The 20,977-nt window shown below is 37.8% G+C and overlaps 2 protein-coding genes across 2 annotated transcripts; both read right to left on the bottom strand.

Moving 5' to 3' along the window:
• Positions 1-306: 306 nt before the first annotated feature.
• On the bottom strand, positions 307-9,360 carry LOC111338808 (uncharacterized). The gene is made up of 5 exons (XM_088733028.1): positions 8,812-9,360; positions 4,460-4,961; positions 2,935-3,099; positions 2,006-2,198; positions 307-1,331 (listed from the first exon to the last, which is right to left on the bottom strand). Exons 1-5 carry the CDS (start codon positions 8,938-8,940, stop codon positions 1,070-1,072), a joined length of 1,251 nt encoding a protein of 416 aa, XP_088589154.1. The 5' UTR covers positions 8,941-9,360; the 3' UTR covers positions 307-1,069.
• Positions 9,361-9,511: 151 nt separating this feature from the next.
• On the bottom strand, positions 9,512-20,578 carry LOC111338815 (dolichyl-diphosphooligosaccharide--protein glycosyltransferase subunit 1). The gene is made up of 10 exons (XM_088733027.1): positions 20,241-20,578; positions 20,017-20,081; positions 18,356-18,710; positions 16,999-17,094; positions 16,272-16,527; positions 15,546-15,645; positions 14,111-14,249; positions 12,933-13,052; positions 11,210-11,455; positions 9,512-10,580 (listed from the first exon to the last, which is right to left on the bottom strand). Exons 1-10 carry the CDS (start codon positions 20,487-20,489, stop codon positions 10,398-10,400), a joined length of 1,809 nt encoding a protein of 602 aa, XP_088589153.1. The 5' UTR covers positions 20,490-20,578; the 3' UTR covers positions 9,512-10,397.
• Between the last annotated feature and the right edge of the window lie 399 nt (positions 20,579-20,977).

Genomic DNA, 20,977 nt, shown 5'->3' on the forward strand with positions numbered 1-20,977 from the left:
ACTAATTTCAAATACTCCCGTATCTCGGATTTCTGTTGGGCTTCTTAGCTAAGGAGATAGAGTTTTTGTTTTATCATTTTTCAGTATGCTTTGATGAAACTTTAAAAATTAACTGACCTAAAGTTAATTTATGCTACATCGAAGCAGACCATCGCTCGCACCCCGTGGTTGAATGAAAACTTTGTGAAGCTATAAACATCAGGATCAAGTGTTCATTTCCATAACCTCACCGAGACGAGGTAAGCCTGTTTTCTAAATAAAAATAGTTCACATTTTTGAGTCAAGAATATACCATGTATGCAATAGTTTCCGCTAAGATTCATTTTATTTTGCCCAGTCTGCTACCTACAGATTTACAAAGACTTAATATGCGAGTTTAGGCCATCAGTGATAAGCAAGGTTAGTTCTAGTTTTTGATCGAACAGGAAAAGAGTCGCACATGCCGGCTGTTAAATCATAGTTAGTATGTTAAATCATATAACGCGCTTTTCGATTAAGTGTCGTAAAGCCAAAACCATAGTTATCACAACAGCCAATCAGAAGAAAGGAAAAAACCTTAAGCAGTCACTGAGAAAAAAAAATTAACTGCCTAAAGCACGGGAAAGCGCGGGAAAACGCGGGCGACCAAGTCGTGATTGGTTCTAATTTTGCATCTGATTGGTGGAGAGAGTTATTGCTCTAAATCCGTCTGTGACCATCTGTGTTAAGGAAGTCAAAGAGCTGTTATTGCTGGTTAACGACATTTCTCGTTTCATCAACCTAACTTTAAGTAATCCACAGAGTTCTATAATGATTGCTTATAGCAATAACTTCATTTCTCGGTTCAAAGACTGCGAACTAACCTCATTTACTTTTTCACCTCGAGAAATGAGAGAGCAACGGAAAGTTTAACGCAAACAGTAAAACTTTAAATCTGTGCCTCTTGTTTGGCGCAGAAGTTAGTGGATTAATTAGAAGTGTAAACATTTCCATCAACTAAAACACTTTTTTCGTATTTTTTTTTAATGACTGAGATGAAGGAAATGCAAGAAAAGTTATTGAGGAAAACACATTAAAGTTCGCTAAATTGTCAGTGGTTTGTATCTTGACGTAAAAAAGCTCCAAGGTCTTCCCAAATGTTCAGATTCAGTGAATCACAAGCATTTCTACATTGACGACTATCAATTACTGATTCTCTCTCAGCAAACCGATGTTGAAGTTCGCTGTATGTTGCATCTGCAATAGACACAGGTCCAGTTACTAGGTGCCTCAGGTGATCAGCGAGATTTGTAAACGTAAGGTGCTCATGTCTAATGTCTTGAAGTTTCACCGAATGTTCGTGGACCTGGTATCTGAAATAGAAAAGAAAAGAAGTGACCCAATTAAAGGAAATTTGGAACTGTTTTCATTTCTTAAAGGAATCAGAATAAACGCGATCTAATTCCCGAAATGATCCATAGAAATTCACCTCTAAAAGAGGATGCCAGTATCACAGCGGATTCGAATCCCTCCGGATTCGTAACCCCCGTTCGCTAGCGGATATGGACCCCCTAAATTCTAGGGGTCCATTTAGCCTGCTGAATGAGCTTGATTATCATGCGTTTTTCAGGCGAACGGAGACAAACGCGAAGAGAGTGCGAAGCGCGAGTCGCGAACGAGTGATAGATGTGCAAACCATTTTTTCTTTTGCTCTTTCCCTATTGCACGACTCGCGCTCACCGCGTGTTTTCCCCCGTTCGCCTGTAACACGCAAAAAAATTACGACTTTTTCTGTCGGTGATTGGGACTGGGAGGTCAGGATCCAAATCCACTTGCGCAAATGAACTGAAAAGCGATCGCATAGCCTCTACATGTAACCATGCGACATAATCGCTTAACCGAGAAGAAAATCAGTCATAAAAGATAGACGTACACTGTACGAGTTTGGTAAATTCAAGTGTGAGACCCAGCGAGAGGATGGGTGGGCTACTAAAAGCACCGACTGTTGACAATTTTTTGCTTGCAACAGATTCTAGAAATCGCTTACCTCCACTGAATTCCTCTCGAAGTGCAACACTTCTCTTCATGGCTGCAGACATAAGGGGTCATACGTTCTGCCCAGCTCAGTAGATGAGACAGGTACAGTTGGAAAAAGGCAGGATACATAAAAGCCACTCTACTGAGCATGTGGAGAGGAATGATCAGCAAACGAGGATCTGGTTTGCATCTAGCAAAAAATTCTGTTGAAAGTTATAAAACCATTTGTAAATTTAGCGCATTGGAGAACAGGTGTGAAAATAAGACCTGGAAAAAATTCAGGCCTGTACGGGATTCGAACCCGTGACCTCTGCGATGCCGGTGCAGCGCTCTACCCACTGAGCGAAGATCGTTCTCCTATGCGTTTCTTTAACCGCAGTTCAAATATATGATTTTCATATATTCACAGCCATTTTTGAATTTGTAAGATTTTTTTGTAAACTTTATTCAAAAGTTACATTGTAAGATCAAATTCTAATTTCAAAAGTTGACACAAAAAAAAAAAAAAAAAAAAATGTAGCCAAATGTAGTGGAAATATCATTAGTACTGAGAACAACCATTCCAAATGGGACCTGTTTCCCGCAAGTATGGGTGGTTACCAGTCCAACCAGGCTGTTTCATTGTTGTTGTTGTTGTTGTTGTTGTTATTTCCTGCTTACAGTTTTGAGAATCAAACATTAACAATATCAGGAATTAGACAGAATGGATTGTATTTTTGCACCACCATGAGTTTCTTGATCTTTCTTGTCCCTGCTCTTTGCTTTTTCCAGTTTCTTCCCTTCCCCTCCCTCCGAAAAAAAGCAACCCTCCACATGATGAATTGACCAGAAAAGGCCACTTTTTGGATATCAACTTCCAAATCTATAATTTTTTTTTTCGACCAACTACTATGTCTACTTCTATCTCATAAGCTCTGAATACCTTCACTTAACGCCTACCTAGGACCCAGTTCAAAATTAGCTGAGTAGCAGTCTGAGCTTCTTGAGTGGATTGACAGTCATCTGGAGTCAACACCAGTGATGAGATTATGCTCGCCAGTCCATTGTCCTGTTTAGCTAGCTCTGTCAGCTTATCACAGAGAAGTTTCCTATTCTTGCTGGAATCTAAAAATATCAATATGAAATGTAATGAGACTGATGCCTCTGTGAAAGTGTAGTGTGATTGTCTGGGTGAGTGTAGTCCTCAGAGAGACTGTTGTCGGTGGTGGTGACTGACGTTTTGACAACCTGTGCGGAAGTCATCATCAGAGTCAGGTGAATAGCTGTTGTCAGCAGAATGTTCTTAGTCCAGTTTGTGTAAAATGATTGGTTAGTTTTGCCACAATGTTATTGGCTGTAAGACTCAAGTGGGTAAGTCAGTTGTAATAGGTCTTTTTCGATCCATCGGTAAAGTTAGGCCAGTAAAGCATCGGTAAACTGATGCCTCTATTACTTTGTCTGCATCTAAATTTCTGTACGGAACCAAAAAGCTGATTTGATTGATTACCTTTCTGATTAATCTTAAAGTCTATCAGTGGTCACTTGAGATCCTTCACTCTAAGGAGTTTTTTTTAAAAGTACAACCACAGGAGAGAACAGTCAGTAAAATCTCTCAAATTTTATATTAAACAAATGCCATTTTCTCATTATTTAAAACTTTTAATCTAATTTAATTTTTTTGTACCATTATTATCCTAGAATCAAATATAGCTATCATGACGAATTTAGGAAATGATACCTGACTAAAGAACATTTTGATCGTTTAACAATGTCACTGTCAGAACCACAGGAAATGTATAAAGAATGATATGGAGAATATGTTTACTGAAGATGTTACTGTGTAAAAGGGTAAAGACAAACAGCAGACTTGAGAAAGGTTTTCAAGTGGTACCAAGATCTTAATATTTAACAACTATTCAACGAAGTGGTGGTTGGTGGTGGATATTTACTGAGCCGTGAAGCGGCGAGGTAAATATCCACCGCTAAGCACCGACACTGAGGTGAATAGTTGTTTTAGTATATACTAAAAATGTGAGATAATATGTATGATGCACGATCCTCGCAGTAGAGAGCACTATTTATGCAATAGCGAAAATCAGACCTGAAAAAAATCAGGCCTGTACGGGATTCGAACCACTGACCTCTGCGTTACTAGTGCAGCACTCTACCAATTGAGCTAACAAGCCAACTGGGAGCAGGCCGTTAAGTTGATTTGTAATAAACCCGTGATGATAAATCAGATACGAGGAATATATGAAGTTCATATATTTTGAACTGTGGTGAGATAATAATTACACCACCGTCATTAATTTGAGTGATTTCTTCGCTTGTCATGGACGCAGACCAGGACGCCATTCTTTCCCGAGTTGCTCAGAGGTAAATAGCAAAGGACATTCAGAGTTTGACTAGCCAATCAGAGCGCGTCTTCAATGCTATCCACTGTTTTAATATATACTTAAAATAGTCTTATTCAGAAATAAATTACCTTTGGGTCCAAAATTTAACTGATGCTGAACATGCTTGAATAAACAATGTGCAGCTGCATCTATGGAAACGTCTGCTGAGGTCATTGAACTTGGAAATTCTACTTGACTTGTCAAAGAACTTGATGAAACATATTTCTTTACTGTTCCTTCTTGAAAAGCTCTCATATCTTCAGTAAGCCTATCCCTCATTTTGCATAACAGTTGCACAGCAGCTCTTGTTTGGCTCAAGTGGAAAGAGTCATTGAGAAAATCACTAATGTTGGTACAATTTTGTGTTTCATCTATAGGTAAGCCATATAGTTTGAGTGTCAAGTGGAACTGGCTCTCTGACAAGTGAGGATTTTGAAGCAGAAATCTTCTAAGCAAGGACTTTGATTTACCAAGAACTTCCAAGGATAATATAAGATCTCCAAACGGTATCTGTCCAGATTTATTGAAGTTATCAAGATATTTATCCAGTTTTTCTGCTAATGAAGGCTTTGTCTGCAACTTATGATAAACCTGACAAAGAAGAGAGTGACAAAAAATTACCTTTTAAGACTTTTAAAACCCCAGTATCCAATTAATAATTCCCACTTTTACCTCATTACAATTGCTCAAGTTAAAGATAATTTGGTGTTTAATTGATATAACAGCCACCTGCTGAGAAGTTTGTCTAGATTCTTACAGTGTATCGCCTATTTAATGTGTAATTTAATGATTGGTATGCATCGAAATTGTGAGAAGAGGTTTCCTGTAAATCTCTTACAAAAATGCCTCAGTGCCCTTAGAGGCCATAACCTGATAGTAGAACTACTATTATTTAAAACTGGATCATTGGATAATGCAATTCAAGACTTTTTATTGGTTTAGCCATTATGGTATATGAGCCAATATACCATAATCTACAAATATGGCAAGCATACCTGTCAGCTTAAAACTAAAAGGGAGCTAAAACTTTAATAAAATTTAATAACTTAACTTAACGTTTTTAATAAAACAATTATTCCACTCGCTCTTGTTGGATATGAGATGATTATAGCCAACTCGGCGCTACGTGCCTCATTGGCTATCTATCATCTCATATCCAACACGTGCTCGTGGAATAATTGTTAATTATTAAAAATTGGATCATAGGATAATGCAAATCAAGACTTTTCATTGGCTAAGCCATTATGGTATATGAGCCAATATACCATAATCTAATATCTGTACATTGTAACATCCAGTTTCTTCTTACAAAATAAAGTCGAGAAGATTTGTCTAATATCTTGGGGGCGTTTTTTTAATAAAACAATTATTCCACTTGCGCTTGTTGGATATGAGATGATTATAACCAACTCGGCGCTACACGCCTCATTGGCTATCTATCATCTCATATCCAACGCGCGCTCGTGGAATAATTGTTAATTATATTAGGTGTCTACACATGTATATTCAATAATTTAAAGACAGACAACACAGACAGTGGGATAAACAAATACACACTGATTACATATATTAAGTCATTGAGTGGAAATGTATGCTGCGTATGCTTTACAAGTAAATGACATCATGGTTTCTAGTCTTATCCCCCACAAATACATCTCTAGTTACTGTAACAGATTGTATGTGGGTTGATCATCTTCTATGAAACTAAGAGACAAGATAATGACAGGGTGTCTCGAAACTTCAGACCTCAGACCTCAGACCTCGAAACTTCAGACTCCTTGAAAAGTGATTGAGATTTTTGTTTTAATGCAGTTAAAAAAAGAAAAGTGATTGAGATTTATGTTTTAGCGCAGTGAATGAATATTTAGGGCCTATCCGCACTAGCAACAAATTTTCTGTCATCACCAACACTGTATAAGTGTAAATGGTTTCTCGTGACTTGACAGTTCTTCGAAGCTGACAAATTTTCAGACACGCTGCCAACAAAATTTGTCCCGCGTAAACCTTGGCAAAATCTACTAAATAAACAAAACCGTGATAAACTTGTCAATCATTTTTTGTAAACGCTAACACCAGCGTGGTGGTAATTGAACTGATTTCAGTTTACCAAATAATTGCAGTGATTGTCTTTCATTGCAAAACTCGCAAAGTTTACAATTTCAGACAAATTAAGATGAATCCTGGTAACTGGAGTTTGAATTCATATGAAATTTAAAGGGGTCTAAAGTTTCGAGATCTTGAAACTTCAGACCCTTGACCCCTTGAAAAAAGATTGAAATTGTAAATGCAGTTCTACATGAATGAAGATTTATTTACGATAACTGTTGTGACTAACCCCAAGTGTCAAGTCTCACAACAATCCCGCATTGATAATTAGAGACAGGTACTGAAGATTTCCTATATTTTTAGTCAAAACAAAAACGAGAATGACAAGAACAATGGCAAAGTTATTTCACTTCCTCGGGTGTAATCTCTGAAAAAAGAGAAAAACATGAACTCCCCAGACAGTGCAACGATCGATGTCCTACATGTTAATACCAGAATAATGTGTTTTCTGTAAACTTATCTTCTTTAATCTTCTTTAATAGTTATACTCCTAAATCAGTGAGAACTATACTATGAACCCCCTGGAAATATCTGATTATTTAGATCCGATATTTCAAGTCGCAAGAAACCATTCGCACTTATCAACAACAACAACAACAACAACATTGACTTTACTTTTTAAAATTAAAGAAATGAAGGCCTTTGTAGCCTGCAGATAGCAAAGCTATTCTAGGCAGGCTACCAAAACAGACACTGTATATGCTCTCACACTTAGCGGAGCTCAAAACTCCACAACCCTCTTGACCAACATCTGCTGACCAAACTTAGACAGTGTCGGTGATGACAGAAAAATTGTCGCTAGTAATTCGCTGCGTTAAAACATAAATCTCAATCACTTTTCTTTTTTTAACCGTGTTAAAACATAAATCTCAATCACTTTTCAAGGGGTCTGAAGTTTCGATGTCTGAAGTTTCAAGGTCTGAGGTCTGGAGTTTCAAGGTCTGAAGTTTCGAGACACCCGATAATGACAGTTCAAATTTAATCACATTAACCCTTCACTCTCAAAATCTCATTAGTAATTCTCCTTAATGTCTGTCATACAATTCTTATGATGTTATTTTTGGAGAATTTGGTATTGGATCAAGTGATAATCCCCTGATTTTCTTATTCTCTTTACTTGTCTACTTGATATTGTATTGATATTGTAAGGAGAAATTCTGACTTGGTCACTCATGGAGTTAAAGAGTTAACAAATGGATTCCATGATGCTGTGCATCAGTTCAGTTTTAGATTACAGGTGAAAGCAAACTGTAGTAAGGACAAAAAAATGGCACAAGAGACTCTGCAAGTGTCCCTGATGTTCTTACTGAATTTAGGGGCTGACCATTTAACTTTTGAGGGGGGGTGGTGGTGATTTTGAAAAAAAATTTCCTGTAAGCGCTTGTTGGAAGAAAAAAATTGCATGCAGCCCAAATGTAACAGAAAAAAACGTACCAAAAAATTGAAAAAAAATATCCTGCACAGCAGATTGCTAGAAAAAAATTTCTTGATGACCAGAAATCACCCACCCCCCCCTCTCAATAGTTAAATGGTCGGCCCCTTAGGATGTTTTCTGTGATCTATATCCGTACTGTCCCACGGCAAAAAGGGATCTATTTGTTTCATATCATAAAAAAGCAAAATGTTGTTGTTAATGGTAGCATCATTTATGCATCTGTCCTCTAATAGATCATTAGCTAGAACCAATCAAAATGCATGTAAGATTCAGCCCATCAGGGTTGACATAGTGGTGAGAGTGCTCGCCTTCCACCAATGTGTCCCGGGTTCCATTCCCGGACCTGGTGTCATAAGTAGATTGAGTTTGTTGGTTCTCTACTCTGCTCCGAGAGGTTTTTCTCCGGGTGCTCCGGTTTTCCCCTCTCCCCAAAAACCATCATCATTTGAATTTATTTAATTTATAGTTTATTTAGATTTACACATGACCCCACAAGCTGTTCAGCTTTAAACATTATCACGTCTAAATAAAGGTGTTACTATTATTATTATTATTATCAGATAATTAACAATTAGATTCCATTTTTCCCCACATCTGTTTAGCAATAAATTACAGATGATGTCAAAATGCGGTAAGAACAAAAAACGGGCACGTGTTGCAGCTGAGTTTGTCACAAATTGACATCTTCTGTGACCCATTAAACACAGACGCATGGCAATACAAACTCTATTTGTTTTAAACGATAAAAAAGTAAGATATCGTTAATGATGACGTAATCTATACTTCTGTCTTCCAATAGATCGTAAATAACAGTCGATAAAAATGCGTTTTGGATTCAGTTCATTATATAATGGGTGAGCTCGCTCATAATAAACAAAAATTAAGACCATGTCCACTTGCCTCTTCAAAGTAACCGGCCCATTTGAAAGCCTTTTCAAAGGCACTTTGGTCCCATTGCTTCACTTCGTCGCACCTTGCCATATTTAGTACGTCCACAAATACATGGGTATTTTTCAAAACCTCGTTCATGATCAGCTGTTCGGTAGTCCTAGTTAATTACGTTCAACTACCAGAAAAAAAAACCCAACCTTGTATAACCCAGACTTCGGACCCCGACGGCTCGGTCAAAACCCCAGCCTGGGGACGGAGTCAGAGTTGCATTTGTAACGGCAGTTTTAAATTAATTTAAGAGGCAATTCGACCACAAAAGGAGCACTTTCTTCCCAATTTCCTCTCAAATAATTCATTAACTCAATCGTTTAACATTTGCTCCTAGCTTCTACACAGCATTACATATCTTACACTATGAACTGAGATGTTTGGTGTACCTTAGTAACCCTTCCATATGTTATGGCTGAGGCCACTGTCACGCCTGTGCCACGTGAGCTGGACTTTTGCTAATCCAACGAGTCAAGTCGATTTTTTTTCACCAGTTTTCAAGTCTCTTTGAACGCCTTCGGACAACTTGTACATCGCGACACAGGTGGTTTCGATTAAAGTGAGTTGTTGCAACATACCTCTTGTTCGTCCTCCGTGCAACGTCTTCACGAGATCACACAAAACGGGTGGAAATAAATTATTCGACTAACTCAATCGACAATTCATTTAAAATATTATTTTTTTTCGGCAGAACCTACTATAAAGGGGTCAAAGACTCATGCTACAACTTCACAGTGTTTCACGTTAACATAGGTGGCAAAATGGGACTAACCCTAAGTAAATGAAAACCGAGAGAAGTCTCGCAAAACACTTGAAATTTAGTTGTTTTAGTTTGATGCTCACTTCAATAACCGCTATGATGTCAGAGTTAATACTTTAACCCAGCTCGATATGTATTCAAAGGTGTCCTCTTTAATCCTACAACTCCCAGAAGTGATTAACAGTAACTTCTTGCAGATCAGAACATTAGCTAGAGTGTCATTTTGGAATAAGAATTCATTCTGCTGTCTAATTTACAAAACGAAATCATGGCAGTAGGTAGAGAAAATCGCTAATTGAATCTTGAGAATTAAAGGGTTAAGTAAGACACTTGCTGTAAGACACTTTGCAATGATATGGTTTCTCTCCAATGTGAAAATCTTTCACAAACTTAGCTCTGAGGTGAACATAACAGAGACTGTCAACTGTAGATCTCCATCACATGCCTTTGACATTTAAGTTATCACCTTTCTTTACACTATATGTAACATATTTTTCCCTCACATTTTTATCATCTACCTTACACAGAACTCTAGTCATTACAACATTCTATAATCAAACACAATCAACTCAAAACATGAAATTGCATGCACAGTCAGTGTATCAGGTTGCCATTGTATCCAGTCACAATGAGAGAACTCATTTAAATTGTACCAAAACGATTCTAACAGTTACACTTTTTCTAACAGTTACACTTGAAGCATGATGTTCAAAGCTTTCTGTTGCAGAATACAGATTATCTTTAATATTGTTAAAACTGACATCACAGGGATTACTAAGTAACTTCATCAAAGGCTGGCAGCCAAGGCCTTGATCTCAGCACTCAGCTTCTCCCTCTTTGCCTTGTTGTTAGATTCGCTCTCCAAATATCCTTGCTTGCTAATGCGACCATTCACCACTTTTTCAGCCAAAACAATGGCTGCATCCAGTAACTGCTTCTTCTCATGTTCTTTCCGCTGAAGGTCGGTCAGCTATAAAAATGAAACAACAGAGGCTCCAGTCAGCACCCAGTCATAAATGCATATCCTTCCTTAGATCAGTGTTCCCCTTCCCTCCCCTCCCCTCCCCCCCTCTTTCCCCACCAAGAAACAACAAAAAAAATGTCTGTGCAACAAAACACATGTACATGTATTGTTTACAGTACACAGCTTGATGATAGTCAATAAGAGAACCCATAAACAAAACATGACAAGCAATGGTATATAGCCCTGGGAACACTTTGCACCATTTATACTCTCCCTGCAGAGTTGTGATGGAAATTACTAGACTAGTCCAAGTATAAATGTAGTATTTTCAAGTCCCAGGCTAAAAGACACTGGTGATAGCTTGTCAAATTTCATGGTTCTTTTCATACAACCCTTACTTATTTCCAGTACCTATAACCCAGAAACAATTTCTGAACTTCTTAGATGATAAAAGAGATGGAGATGACCAGCAAAAATGATTTGAAAGAATACCTTTGGTAAATGGATTTTGATGGGAATCTATGTTAACAAGAAGGTGAATGCATGAAACAACTTCCATTCTAGGTAACAGTATATTAAACCATACAGGCAAAACATTTGACCCCTCAAAGTTTTAATAAGAACATTATTTTCACCTTCTCAGCAGCTTCAGGTTGTTCCTTGTTAAGGGAGCTCTGCACCTGAGTGATCTGATGGCTGATGGACCGGTAATCTCCATCCAACTTCTTGCGGGCATTAGCAAAGGCAGTGGCATCTTTGCTTGATTTGTACTTATGGATGGCATCAGAGTACACTGAGTAAAGACCACTCTGACGGTCTACCAGGCGCTGGCCCTCATCGATAAGGCAAGCTGCACGCATGCGCGACTCACTGGCTTCATCCTTGAAGGGAAGAAAAATGATATGTGAAAGATGGGAGTCAGTGCATGGTAAAAGTACTCAATGCAGTGGGTAAATAACAAATAGATGCACAGGGATGTAGATAATAGCTGGAAGCTGGGAAAATTACCCGGCTGTGAACGTGATTTTTCCTGCTGTAAAGCACTACTTCTTTCTCCAAAATGTTTTTAAATGTTGCCAGAAGATTGTTATTTATTTTGTTTGTTTACACCTTCATTGCTGTCTTACCTGAACTGAAAGGATTGTAAACATCGCATCGTCCATTTTGCAGGCTCAATGGCCAGCGGTATTTGTAGTTCATGTATGCAAAATAATGAATGCCCTTGATTTTGCCCCCAAAACCAAGGAAAACGCATCTCCAAGAGTATGCATTTTCAAAATTTCCCGGGGGAGGCATGCCTCCAGACCCCCCTAGGTATAGTGTGCCAAAGGCATGCTTGAAAGGGCCTTTAGCCCAAATACCCACCTATCATTGCTAGATTCCCACCTGTTAAAAACTTTAGCTACATCCCTGATGCAGCAGCGTCAAGAAAGTTTTCTTTACATGTAAAAAAAGCATAGACAGTAATACCAGTTGCCTAGTATGACTGTTATTTGAGAAAATATCTAAGAATCTTAACCAAGAGAAAGAAAAGAAACCTGCTGGTGGCTAAAGGACAGAAATTTCAGTGACTTTCCATCAATGCATGTAACTAATGTCCTAGTGCCCTGAGAAGCATTCTACTTTCAAGCATAAAGCCCTTCTGTAGACCAAGCTTCCTTGGACGAGCACCACTCAAACTCTGTCAGTATCTATCAACAACAGAGTTTGACACCTGGCTACCTGCATCACTAGTCACCGGACCAGTGATTTCTAAAATTTACTAGCCCAAAACACAACTTTGTAGCCTGGATCAATTTCCCTCGAGGTCTACTTCAACCCCAAACAGACAAACCTTCCTCTTAACTTATTGGCAAGGTCTTCAAAAAAGAATATTACAAATGCTTCAAGTGTGAGGCGATGTGCAAGGCATCGCAACATTGGTAAGCGCAGAGTCTGGGATATAGTGATGTTTATGATCGACACGCAACACAAAAAAAGACGCCATGAATTAGATGAAAGGCTTCTGCCATCTTTCTTGGTATTATCATTAAAATTTGAACTATATTGTTTTTTTTTTTCAATCAACTATGAACTTCAAGTAAACTCATTATTCATATAAGTTCTTTCAATTTTTCAACTAGCCAGTGGGCTATTAAACATGGTTTTTTACCAGCCCGACCAAATTTTTACTAGCCTCAGGCTACCGGCTAGTGGAGATCTCGAAGCCTGAACAAGGGGCTCAAGTGGTAAAAAAAAAAAAAAAATGTTTCACCTTATACTACCACATTCTATGAGTTGGACAACCTCCACACCACTACACAATAAAATTAAAACCTCATGAGAGATTTTTCACACCAGTAAATTTTGCAGCCTTACCTTGCTGATCGCAAAGTCCAACCTCATGTAGATAACAACCAGCATGAAAAGCAAGTAGAAAGCACCAACAACAAGAAGTGGCTCTTGTAAGAGAAGCACTTTATTGAAGGTGTAGTGCAGCTGTTGAAAGACCAGAGTGGAGCTAAGCATAGAATCATAATTGCACATCAAGTGAATTGATGCTACAGTTCTTTGAACACATACAGATACAGAGTGCAAAACTGTTTGCACCATTGTCAATCTAACATTCCAATCATTCTATGAACCACTGATCTCAGTACAGTATGAGGAATGTGCATTATAGAAAACGTCTAAAACTGAGAGGCTTTTGTTAAATTAAGGTGTACCTCAGTTACTATCTAGGTGCAGAGGAAAAGAGTCTGACTAACAGCTAACCAACCAAATGCCTTACAGATAAACCAACAAACCAAATGACAGATTGACCAAATGGCTGCTTGTATAATAATAATAATAATAATAATAATAATAATAATAATAATAATAATAATAATAGTAATAATAATAATAATGATAATAATAAAAATAATAATAATAATAACAACAATAAACAATATTTACAGAGGATATCACCAGTAACACTAAGTTAATTAGGGTGGTCCTCTATCTGCACCCAGCCATCCCACCCAGGGCACGACATCCATCACACAGTATACTCATGTGTGGGAAATTAATGTCTCTTACCCCTAACCCTGCAGGAGACAAGACCTCCATTAATTTATTCGTCCCTATCCGAGAAGACTAGAATATCTAACCATTTCTTGATGTTATAGACAGGTAGCATATTCTCCTCATTTTTTTTTTAAGACCTTGAGTGTTGGTCCGGCCAGGGCTTGAACCCTCGACCTCCCACACAACAGTCCAGCGCTCTATCCATTGAGCCAACCGGGAGGCGATTGTGTATGTATATGTATCTGACATATGAACTCTCTGACTCCCAAGATCTCGTTAGTAATTCTTCTAACTGTCTATCATACAATTCTCACGATGCTACGTCCAAAAATTTGGTATTGTATGACAACTAAATTAATGATCCCCTAATTGCTTATTTTTCTTTATTCTCGTCACCTTTCTGCTTGGTATTGTATTGATATTGTAAGGAGAAATTCTATCTTGGTCACTCATGGGAGTTACAAGGGATCCCAATAAATTTCATTTACCTCAAAGTCCTGAATGTGTTGCTCTACCAGGTTACTTTTGTGTACAACAACCACAGGGCGCCCAATTGTATCCAGATAGGTGAAATGTAGTTCACGTTTTCCTTCCTTCATCTCATAAGGGGCCTTCAATTGAATGTCTCTAAAGAAACAAAAAGCTGTTAAGAATGCATGTAGCTACTGCTACCACACCTCTCAACAGGAGGCAGTAGCCAAAAAAAGATAAACAGCTAATATATCAACATCATGGACAATGAAATCATGAAATAAATATATCTTATTAGACATTTTGTTGTGTAGTATCGCTGAGTATTTTTACGAGTTGTGCCATATTTTGATGAGCCCAAAGGGCGAGTCAAAATACAAATAACTCGTAAAAATACTCAGCGATACTACAAAACAAAATGTCTAATAAGTTATTTATTATCCAAACGCCAAACTGTTAGTGTGGGTGAATTTTGAGGATACTTATTTACGGGGAGTGCATGACAGAAGTATGCGAAGCAGAATGGAATTGGCGCGTTCTTGTGTTGCTGTTTCTATTTTCTTCAATAAATCAAGAAATTTCCCAGTTGTCTAGCTGTTTTTCTTCATTCGATTCATCTAATAAACTTGGATTAATATATGCCAGCCATTCTGACTCTTTGTGGTTGGAAATATGATTCAAATTGTCTGCCATTTTTTTTAAACTTCAATCCAATTCTCCTCTTGCGCGATGTGAGAAAACCTGTTTAACCGGTACTCTTAGAGTACAAATACTGTGTGATATTTGTACTTGTCTATGGCATTATTTGTACTCTACAAAGTGTAGTTGGATAACAACGAGCATTAATTTGTTCCTCTGTGCAATTCAAGTAACAAAGTAATAAACAATTATTGGATGAGGTTTGTGATATCCGGAATAATCAAGGTCTCGGTTAGTTACCTTGACCTTGATTATTCCAGCTATCACAAAAACTGAATCCAATAACTGTTTTATTATATATTGTTTTAAAGAAAATAACGCGAAATGCATTATCGCAGCGAACACAGTTTATTTCCGAACACTTAAAAATGTACTACTGTGTGGTAAACAAATTTTCATTGTTTTTATAAAACAATCTAGTGCAGAAGAGTTAAATGCATTTCTAAAGAAAGTATCAATGAAGTAAACTGTAGATCTTTTAGTATTTTCAGAATCTTCATCTTCAAGTAATTTCTCAATTTTTCGCTGGGTTGATGAAGTGAATCGAGAAGCCATTCTTACTTCACCATCCGTGAACTTGACATTGCTCCACCGGAAATCATGCATTGCCCGTGCAACCTACAGATTATTCACTAATCTGTAGGTACAGATTAGTGAATAATCTGTAGGTTGCGCTGTTTCCCAGAATTAACTGTGGGCATTTAGTCGATGAGAAGACAGATGGTGACGACAACGTATAATAAATAAACTTACGTGCATCCTTCTGGGAGAATGATGCGCAATGCAAGGTTGTCAACAACAAACTCATCATAGATATGGTCAATTACTCTCATCTTCAGAACATATTTGCTGCCTATAAAATTAGGAAAAAACTAAGAAACCAAGCACTCATTTTCTTTTTCATAAATTTATATACAGAAATGGCAGAACACATAATCAACACAATCCTGTCTGAAATGTTACAAGTTGGTCACAGACTTATCATTTATCCCACTATCTTTTGATATACATGATAAAGATTCCCTTTAGTAATGATTAGAGTTCACACCAAATCAAGTACAATCCTTGAACTTGAAACTATGGTGATAAAGTTTGTCAAAACATTTATTTTGGTAGCAATCCTCCTTCACTAATAGCAGGGATAAAACAAATAATTAGATGAAAAATCAGTTTTCAACTGACTTTTGAAAAACAAAATCAAAGTAAACAGAAGTATCAATCAAAACAAGGTTAACAATATCATTAACTAGTAAGAAGAAAAAGTACAAACAGGTAGTCTGGTAAGATGGTTATGCAAATTTTCTGAACCATTCACACAACGGTGTGATTAGTTCATGTAAAACCAAAGCAATCTAGGATCACTTTTGATAATCCTTTTGATAACTGCTCTTAGTTGTAAACATAAATCTTCTGTAAAACAGAACATGTCATCATAAATCAAACAAAACATTCTCCTCTTCAGCAAAGCTGACCACTTACCCAGGTTGTATAGATACTCGTAGCTGGGAACATTATAACCCATGTAGAACCTTGTTTGCCAGCCACCAAACAAAGGAAACCTTGGTCGCAACTCCAACTCGACTGAATCCTCTTGAGACCACAGGTTGCTGGTGGAGATGTTACCAATTTCATCGCGATAATACACATCACTGGCAGATGCCGGAAGAACAGACTTAAAAGACTTTATTGAAGCAGGAGCTGGGGTACGTTGATAGTCATACCTTGAAAATGGACCCTGCAGGTCAGATATAAGTGTAGAGGAAATTAACAGTTACAAAATAACAACATTCTTCCATTAAATAACCAGAAACATGAGTTAAGCACCGGCCTAATTGGCCACTAGGCTCGCACACAGACTTTACCTTTACCTCTAAATAACCACAACTACAGGTAGTGCTGTTTGAAACCGTAGAGATTGGGGTAATGGCATTCATGAACCACCAGGACAGAATGCATGTTTAGCCCATGCGCATGCAATGGAAAAAAAAAAGATCATCACAAGAAGCATAAGAGACAAAAGTCTGGGATAAATTGGTCGCATGCAGAAAATGCAACGTCAAAGCCATAAAAAAATCCTACATGGAACATTCTTAACCTTCACCAACCCAAAGATATTGTTAAATGGTCACTCCAGGAAGTTCCTGGCTTTCACAGATTTGGAGTTCTGTACTGTAAGTTTGGAAGAATTTCAGGTGATTTCCCTTACCTGGAGTTCTGCTCCCACATGCTTCATATGGAAGGTTTCTTCCACTGCAACATTGCCCCAATGAGAAACTTCAATTGTTCGTGCCATGTTCAGCACCTGAATTTAAAAACACAGAAACTCACATTTATCTAACTTGTACCCACACCTATATAATCATCATTTATTCCTTGAAACAGAAAAATTTCAGACCAAAGTACTGTAGTAACTTTCTTATTAAGTTTCAGAAACATCCAATAGACTGAAACTTTACAATATCTTGATCACCTTTTTTCCCAGAATTCTCCACTCGGGGCTTGACACTTAACTTTTCAACTTACTAGCCAGGTGGCTCTTGACAACTTAGATGTTACAACAATTTCAGTTTGCTTCCTAGCCAAACTGGCTGGTGGAAATAAAAAACCACTAGCCAAAACTGAATTTCTACTTGTCTGTAGCTAGTTGGCTGCCATTAGTGTCCAACCCTGCCACTCCTATATGCTCAATGATCGGTTCAACTTGAAAGAAGGATTAACATAATTATCACTCTTGGATGTCCAAAATTAAAGAGATTCAACCTGTCAATGTTTTTAAGGGTTCAAATGAAACTGTAGTAAAACTTGCACCAAGCAAAAACCCATGCAACCCATGCTGGTTTTAACTAAATACAAGTTTTCACAACTTGTCTCAAAATTGTCAGTTATTATTAAGAAAAAGTTGACTTGGGAAGAGTCAAAGGGGAACTGAGGCCTAAAATTGAATCATTTTTAAATTGCAGCTTAGAGCTCAAATATCAATGTTCCCCAAATGTTTTTTTTTTTTTTTTTCAGTCCTTGGGTCCAATTTCACCTCAAAAAAATAGTTTTATGTCTTATTTTGACCTTATAGTACGGGAGCTCAGAAAAGCGATGTCAGCAGTTATTTTAGCTTGCTATTAGGTCACTAGTTGCAAAGAGAGATAATAACCCCTTACTCTTCCTTTAAAATTTCAGTATGGCTACAGAGTTAAGGAAGTTGCACGACTTGTAATGGGGATCAAATTAAAATATTAAATGATACGAGTCCTTCTCAAGTAAGTTCCCCACCACTGACGTCATATTCAACCACTACTAATTGTCTTGAGCCTGGGGTCTTCCAGCCACAAGAGCAGGTAAAAGGTAACTTCAAATTGAATTTTCTTGTAAAAAATCAAGAAGTGGACGAAATTAACCACCTAGACTTAATCTTACTCCTCTAAAGCTACCTAGAAACAGGTGCAAAAAAAAAAAATACCCTTCGGTTCCCCTTTAAGAGCCACTGAAAAAAAGTGTGCTTTGAAAATTTGATTCACTGATTTCATTTTCACATCAGCTGAGCAGTTGAGCAACTGTACAGTACATACCGAGAGGAAGGGAGTGTTGTTCTCAAAGTGAACTCTCATGGGACTGATCTGGAAAGCCTCAACATCACTGTAAGGTCCATATGATATGTCATTGTCTGACTGACTAGTGGGTTTAAGCTTGCTGTGGGACTCCACAGAGGATGTTGCCAAGGAAACAGTTGCACTTTGCTTTTTAACAGTGTACGGTGTGTAGTAATAATGGTTGGAAGAAAAGAGGACAAATTGTTTCTCAGATTGAGTGATTTTAGTAGGGAAAGGAGTCATAGCATGAACAAATACTTCATCCACAGTCAGCTCAACTGAATCTCCTGGTTTCAAGCGAAATCCAAGATCTGCTCTGAAGAACTTTGTTTCCCTAAAACATAGATAATTAAAAAACTAACTTTAAAATGACATGGATAATATAGGGGAAAGTCCAGGTGTTATGAAAGCACACGCGTACAAGGTGTACATAAATTTCAAACTTGTTTGATTTGTATTTCTAACCTTTTAGGAATAAAGTAATGTAACCAGAGTAAATGAGAAATTATCAAACAACAACCGAAATTCACATCGAACTACCTCCAAAAAAATTATTTAGCTAGCAATCATTTTAAAAGGTATTTATCACGACATGTAACATCACATATAACATAGTTACTTCAGGAAAAAAAGAAAACAATTGTGCGATCTGTTCGAAGAACTTCTCGAGAACATATAAAGTTAAACAAACACTACAGGGGGCCCATACAATCTATTTGTGTAGCCGACTGTTGTTTTATACTGAATGTACCAGATTTACCGTTTGCCTCACCTATAGTGATATATTGCTGACTATGTACATAAATCATTGATAAATAAACATTGAATTACTTTACCTGTGGTGTATAGTCGTCCTTTTGCCTCAAAAATGTTTTTTTTAGCGATTTTGAATAAGTCTGAGTTCGTCATTAATGTAATGCATAAAAGAAAGACAAGTGTGGAAGCCTTGTTTTGAAAGGGTTCAAGCGCCTGAGCGATTTCCCCCCCCCCCCCCCCAAAAATCATATTGCTCTACTTTCAAACTTTGCAGCATTAAGGTCAAAAGATACACGATTCTCCTCGTACCTTCCAATCGAAAATCCATCCAAATAGACCGGAGGCTAGCCCTCGAAGAAAATCAAAATCTCATAGTATTTGAGCGCCTGGGATGCGTAGCAAGATTCCCATGTGCCAGCCAGAAACCATCAAGCTGATTGACCAATTCAAAATAACGTCGTCCAATTCAAAATAACATCATCCAATCAGAAAAGGGCAATCAGCATGACGGTTTCTGGCTGGCACATGAGAATCTCTGTCTTTCTTTTATGCATTACATTAACGACAAACTCAGACTTATTCAAAATCGCTCAAAAAAACATTTTTGAGGCAAAAGGACCACTATACACCACAGGTAAAGTAATTCAACATTTATTTATCAATGATTTATGTACATAGTCAACAATATATCACTATAGGTGAGGCAAACGGTAAATCTGGTACATTCACTATAAAACAACAGTCAGCTACACGAATAGATTGTATGGCCCCCTGTGCAAAAACCACAAGAGTAATGCCACAAGACGTCACGCACCTTTAAAAAGATAGCTATCCAATCATTATTATTTGTTTCGTTTATTTTATTCGCAAACATAAAAGCTTACCTGTGTGCTTCGATTTCTACTTGTTTCAAAGTTAAACTTGAGTCCTCATCATCAGGGGTCTTGGCCTATAAATCCACAGGGAAAACGTGAGCCATACGAGAGAATTTCCTGTGATTCGATACGTGGCAGAAATGAAAAAGAATTTACAGACAAAAGGTTCTCCTTCACCGTCACACATGGAGCACTTTGTCCATAACATAGAAAATAAGCTGAAGAAAACTCACCATAGCTCCAACAAAAGCCAGTTTATCAACAAGAGCTGGTTCGATTGCCAGATGAAAGTGTCCTACGGCAGAATCTCCTCCATTCTCTAGGGTCAAGGAAGTACTCACTTTAGCCAGCTGTGTTGAAAGGTCTATCTTTCGAGAAACCTCACTAATGACTAATCCAGAGTTGAAATCATCTTTTCCGAGAACGCATGATGCAAGGAGTAAGGCAGCAAGTGCCGCTAAGCAAAAAGAGAAACTATTCATCCTCCGATGGAAGAGGATTCTGGCAGACGACTACGTGGAATCGTCAGAGAGGGTTCCAAAGAAAGAGGACGGCGTTGAGCCAAATTTTGAATTTAGTTGCTCAGCGGACTCCCACAATATATTGGTACCAATCTCTCCCGTTTCTTAGTAATAGTTACCTCATGTAGCAACACATCAGTTATCTTGCTCCTAAAAGAGCGGGAAATTGGCAATCTTTTCCTCTTGCGAATGCAAGTTGAATTTTGTATTGTTAACCACATATTTTAGAAGTTTTATTTGCTTTGATACACAAGGCAGTAAATTTCAGGCTCGCTGCACGTAATTCCGGCGAACTTCTGAAAATGGATTGATTAGAAAACGGAACGGTACAAAACGTGGACCCCCCTTCTGGACCCCCTTCTGGACCCCCTTCTGGACCCCCTTTTGGAACCCCTTTTGAACCCCCCTCTGGACCCCCCTAACTAGATTAAGAAAGGATGAAAACAATA

Source organism: Stylophora pistillata, chromosome 9 (genome assembly GCF_964205215.1).
Source record: "Stylophora pistillata chromosome 9, jaStyPist1.2, whole genome shotgun sequence".
Lineage (NCBI taxonomy): Eukaryota > Metazoa > Cnidaria > Anthozoa > Scleractinia > Pocilloporidae > Stylophora > Stylophora pistillata.

Excerpts from the sequence above, each read along its gene's own strand:
- LOC111338808 (XM_088733028.1), bottom strand. The coding sequence starts at position 8,940 with ATGAACGAGGTTTTGAAAAATACCCATGTATTTGTGGACGTACTAAAT. Across the intron at positions 4,962-8,811 it reads GGGCCGGTTACTTTGAAGAG|GTTTATCATAAGTTGCAGAC; the intron begins GCAAGTGGACAT and ends CTTCTTTGTCAG. Across the intron at positions 2,199-2,934 it reads AATTTTGAACTGGGTCCTAG|AATTTTTTGCTAGATGCAAA; the intron begins GTAGGCGTTAAG and ends AACTTTCAACAG.
- LOC111338815 (XM_088733027.1), bottom strand. The coding sequence starts at position 20,489 with ATGAATAGTTTCTCTTTTTGCTTAGCGGCACTTGCTGCCTTACTCCTT. Across the intron at positions 18,711-20,016 it reads GTAGAAATCGAAGCACACAG|GGAAACAAAGTTCTTCAGAG; the intron begins GTAAGCTTTTAT and ends TCTATGTTTTAG. Across the intron at positions 11,456-12,932 it reads TGGACTTTGCGATCAGCAAG|GATGAAGCCAGTGAGTCGCG; the intron begins GTAAGGCTGCAA and ends CTTCCCTTCAAG.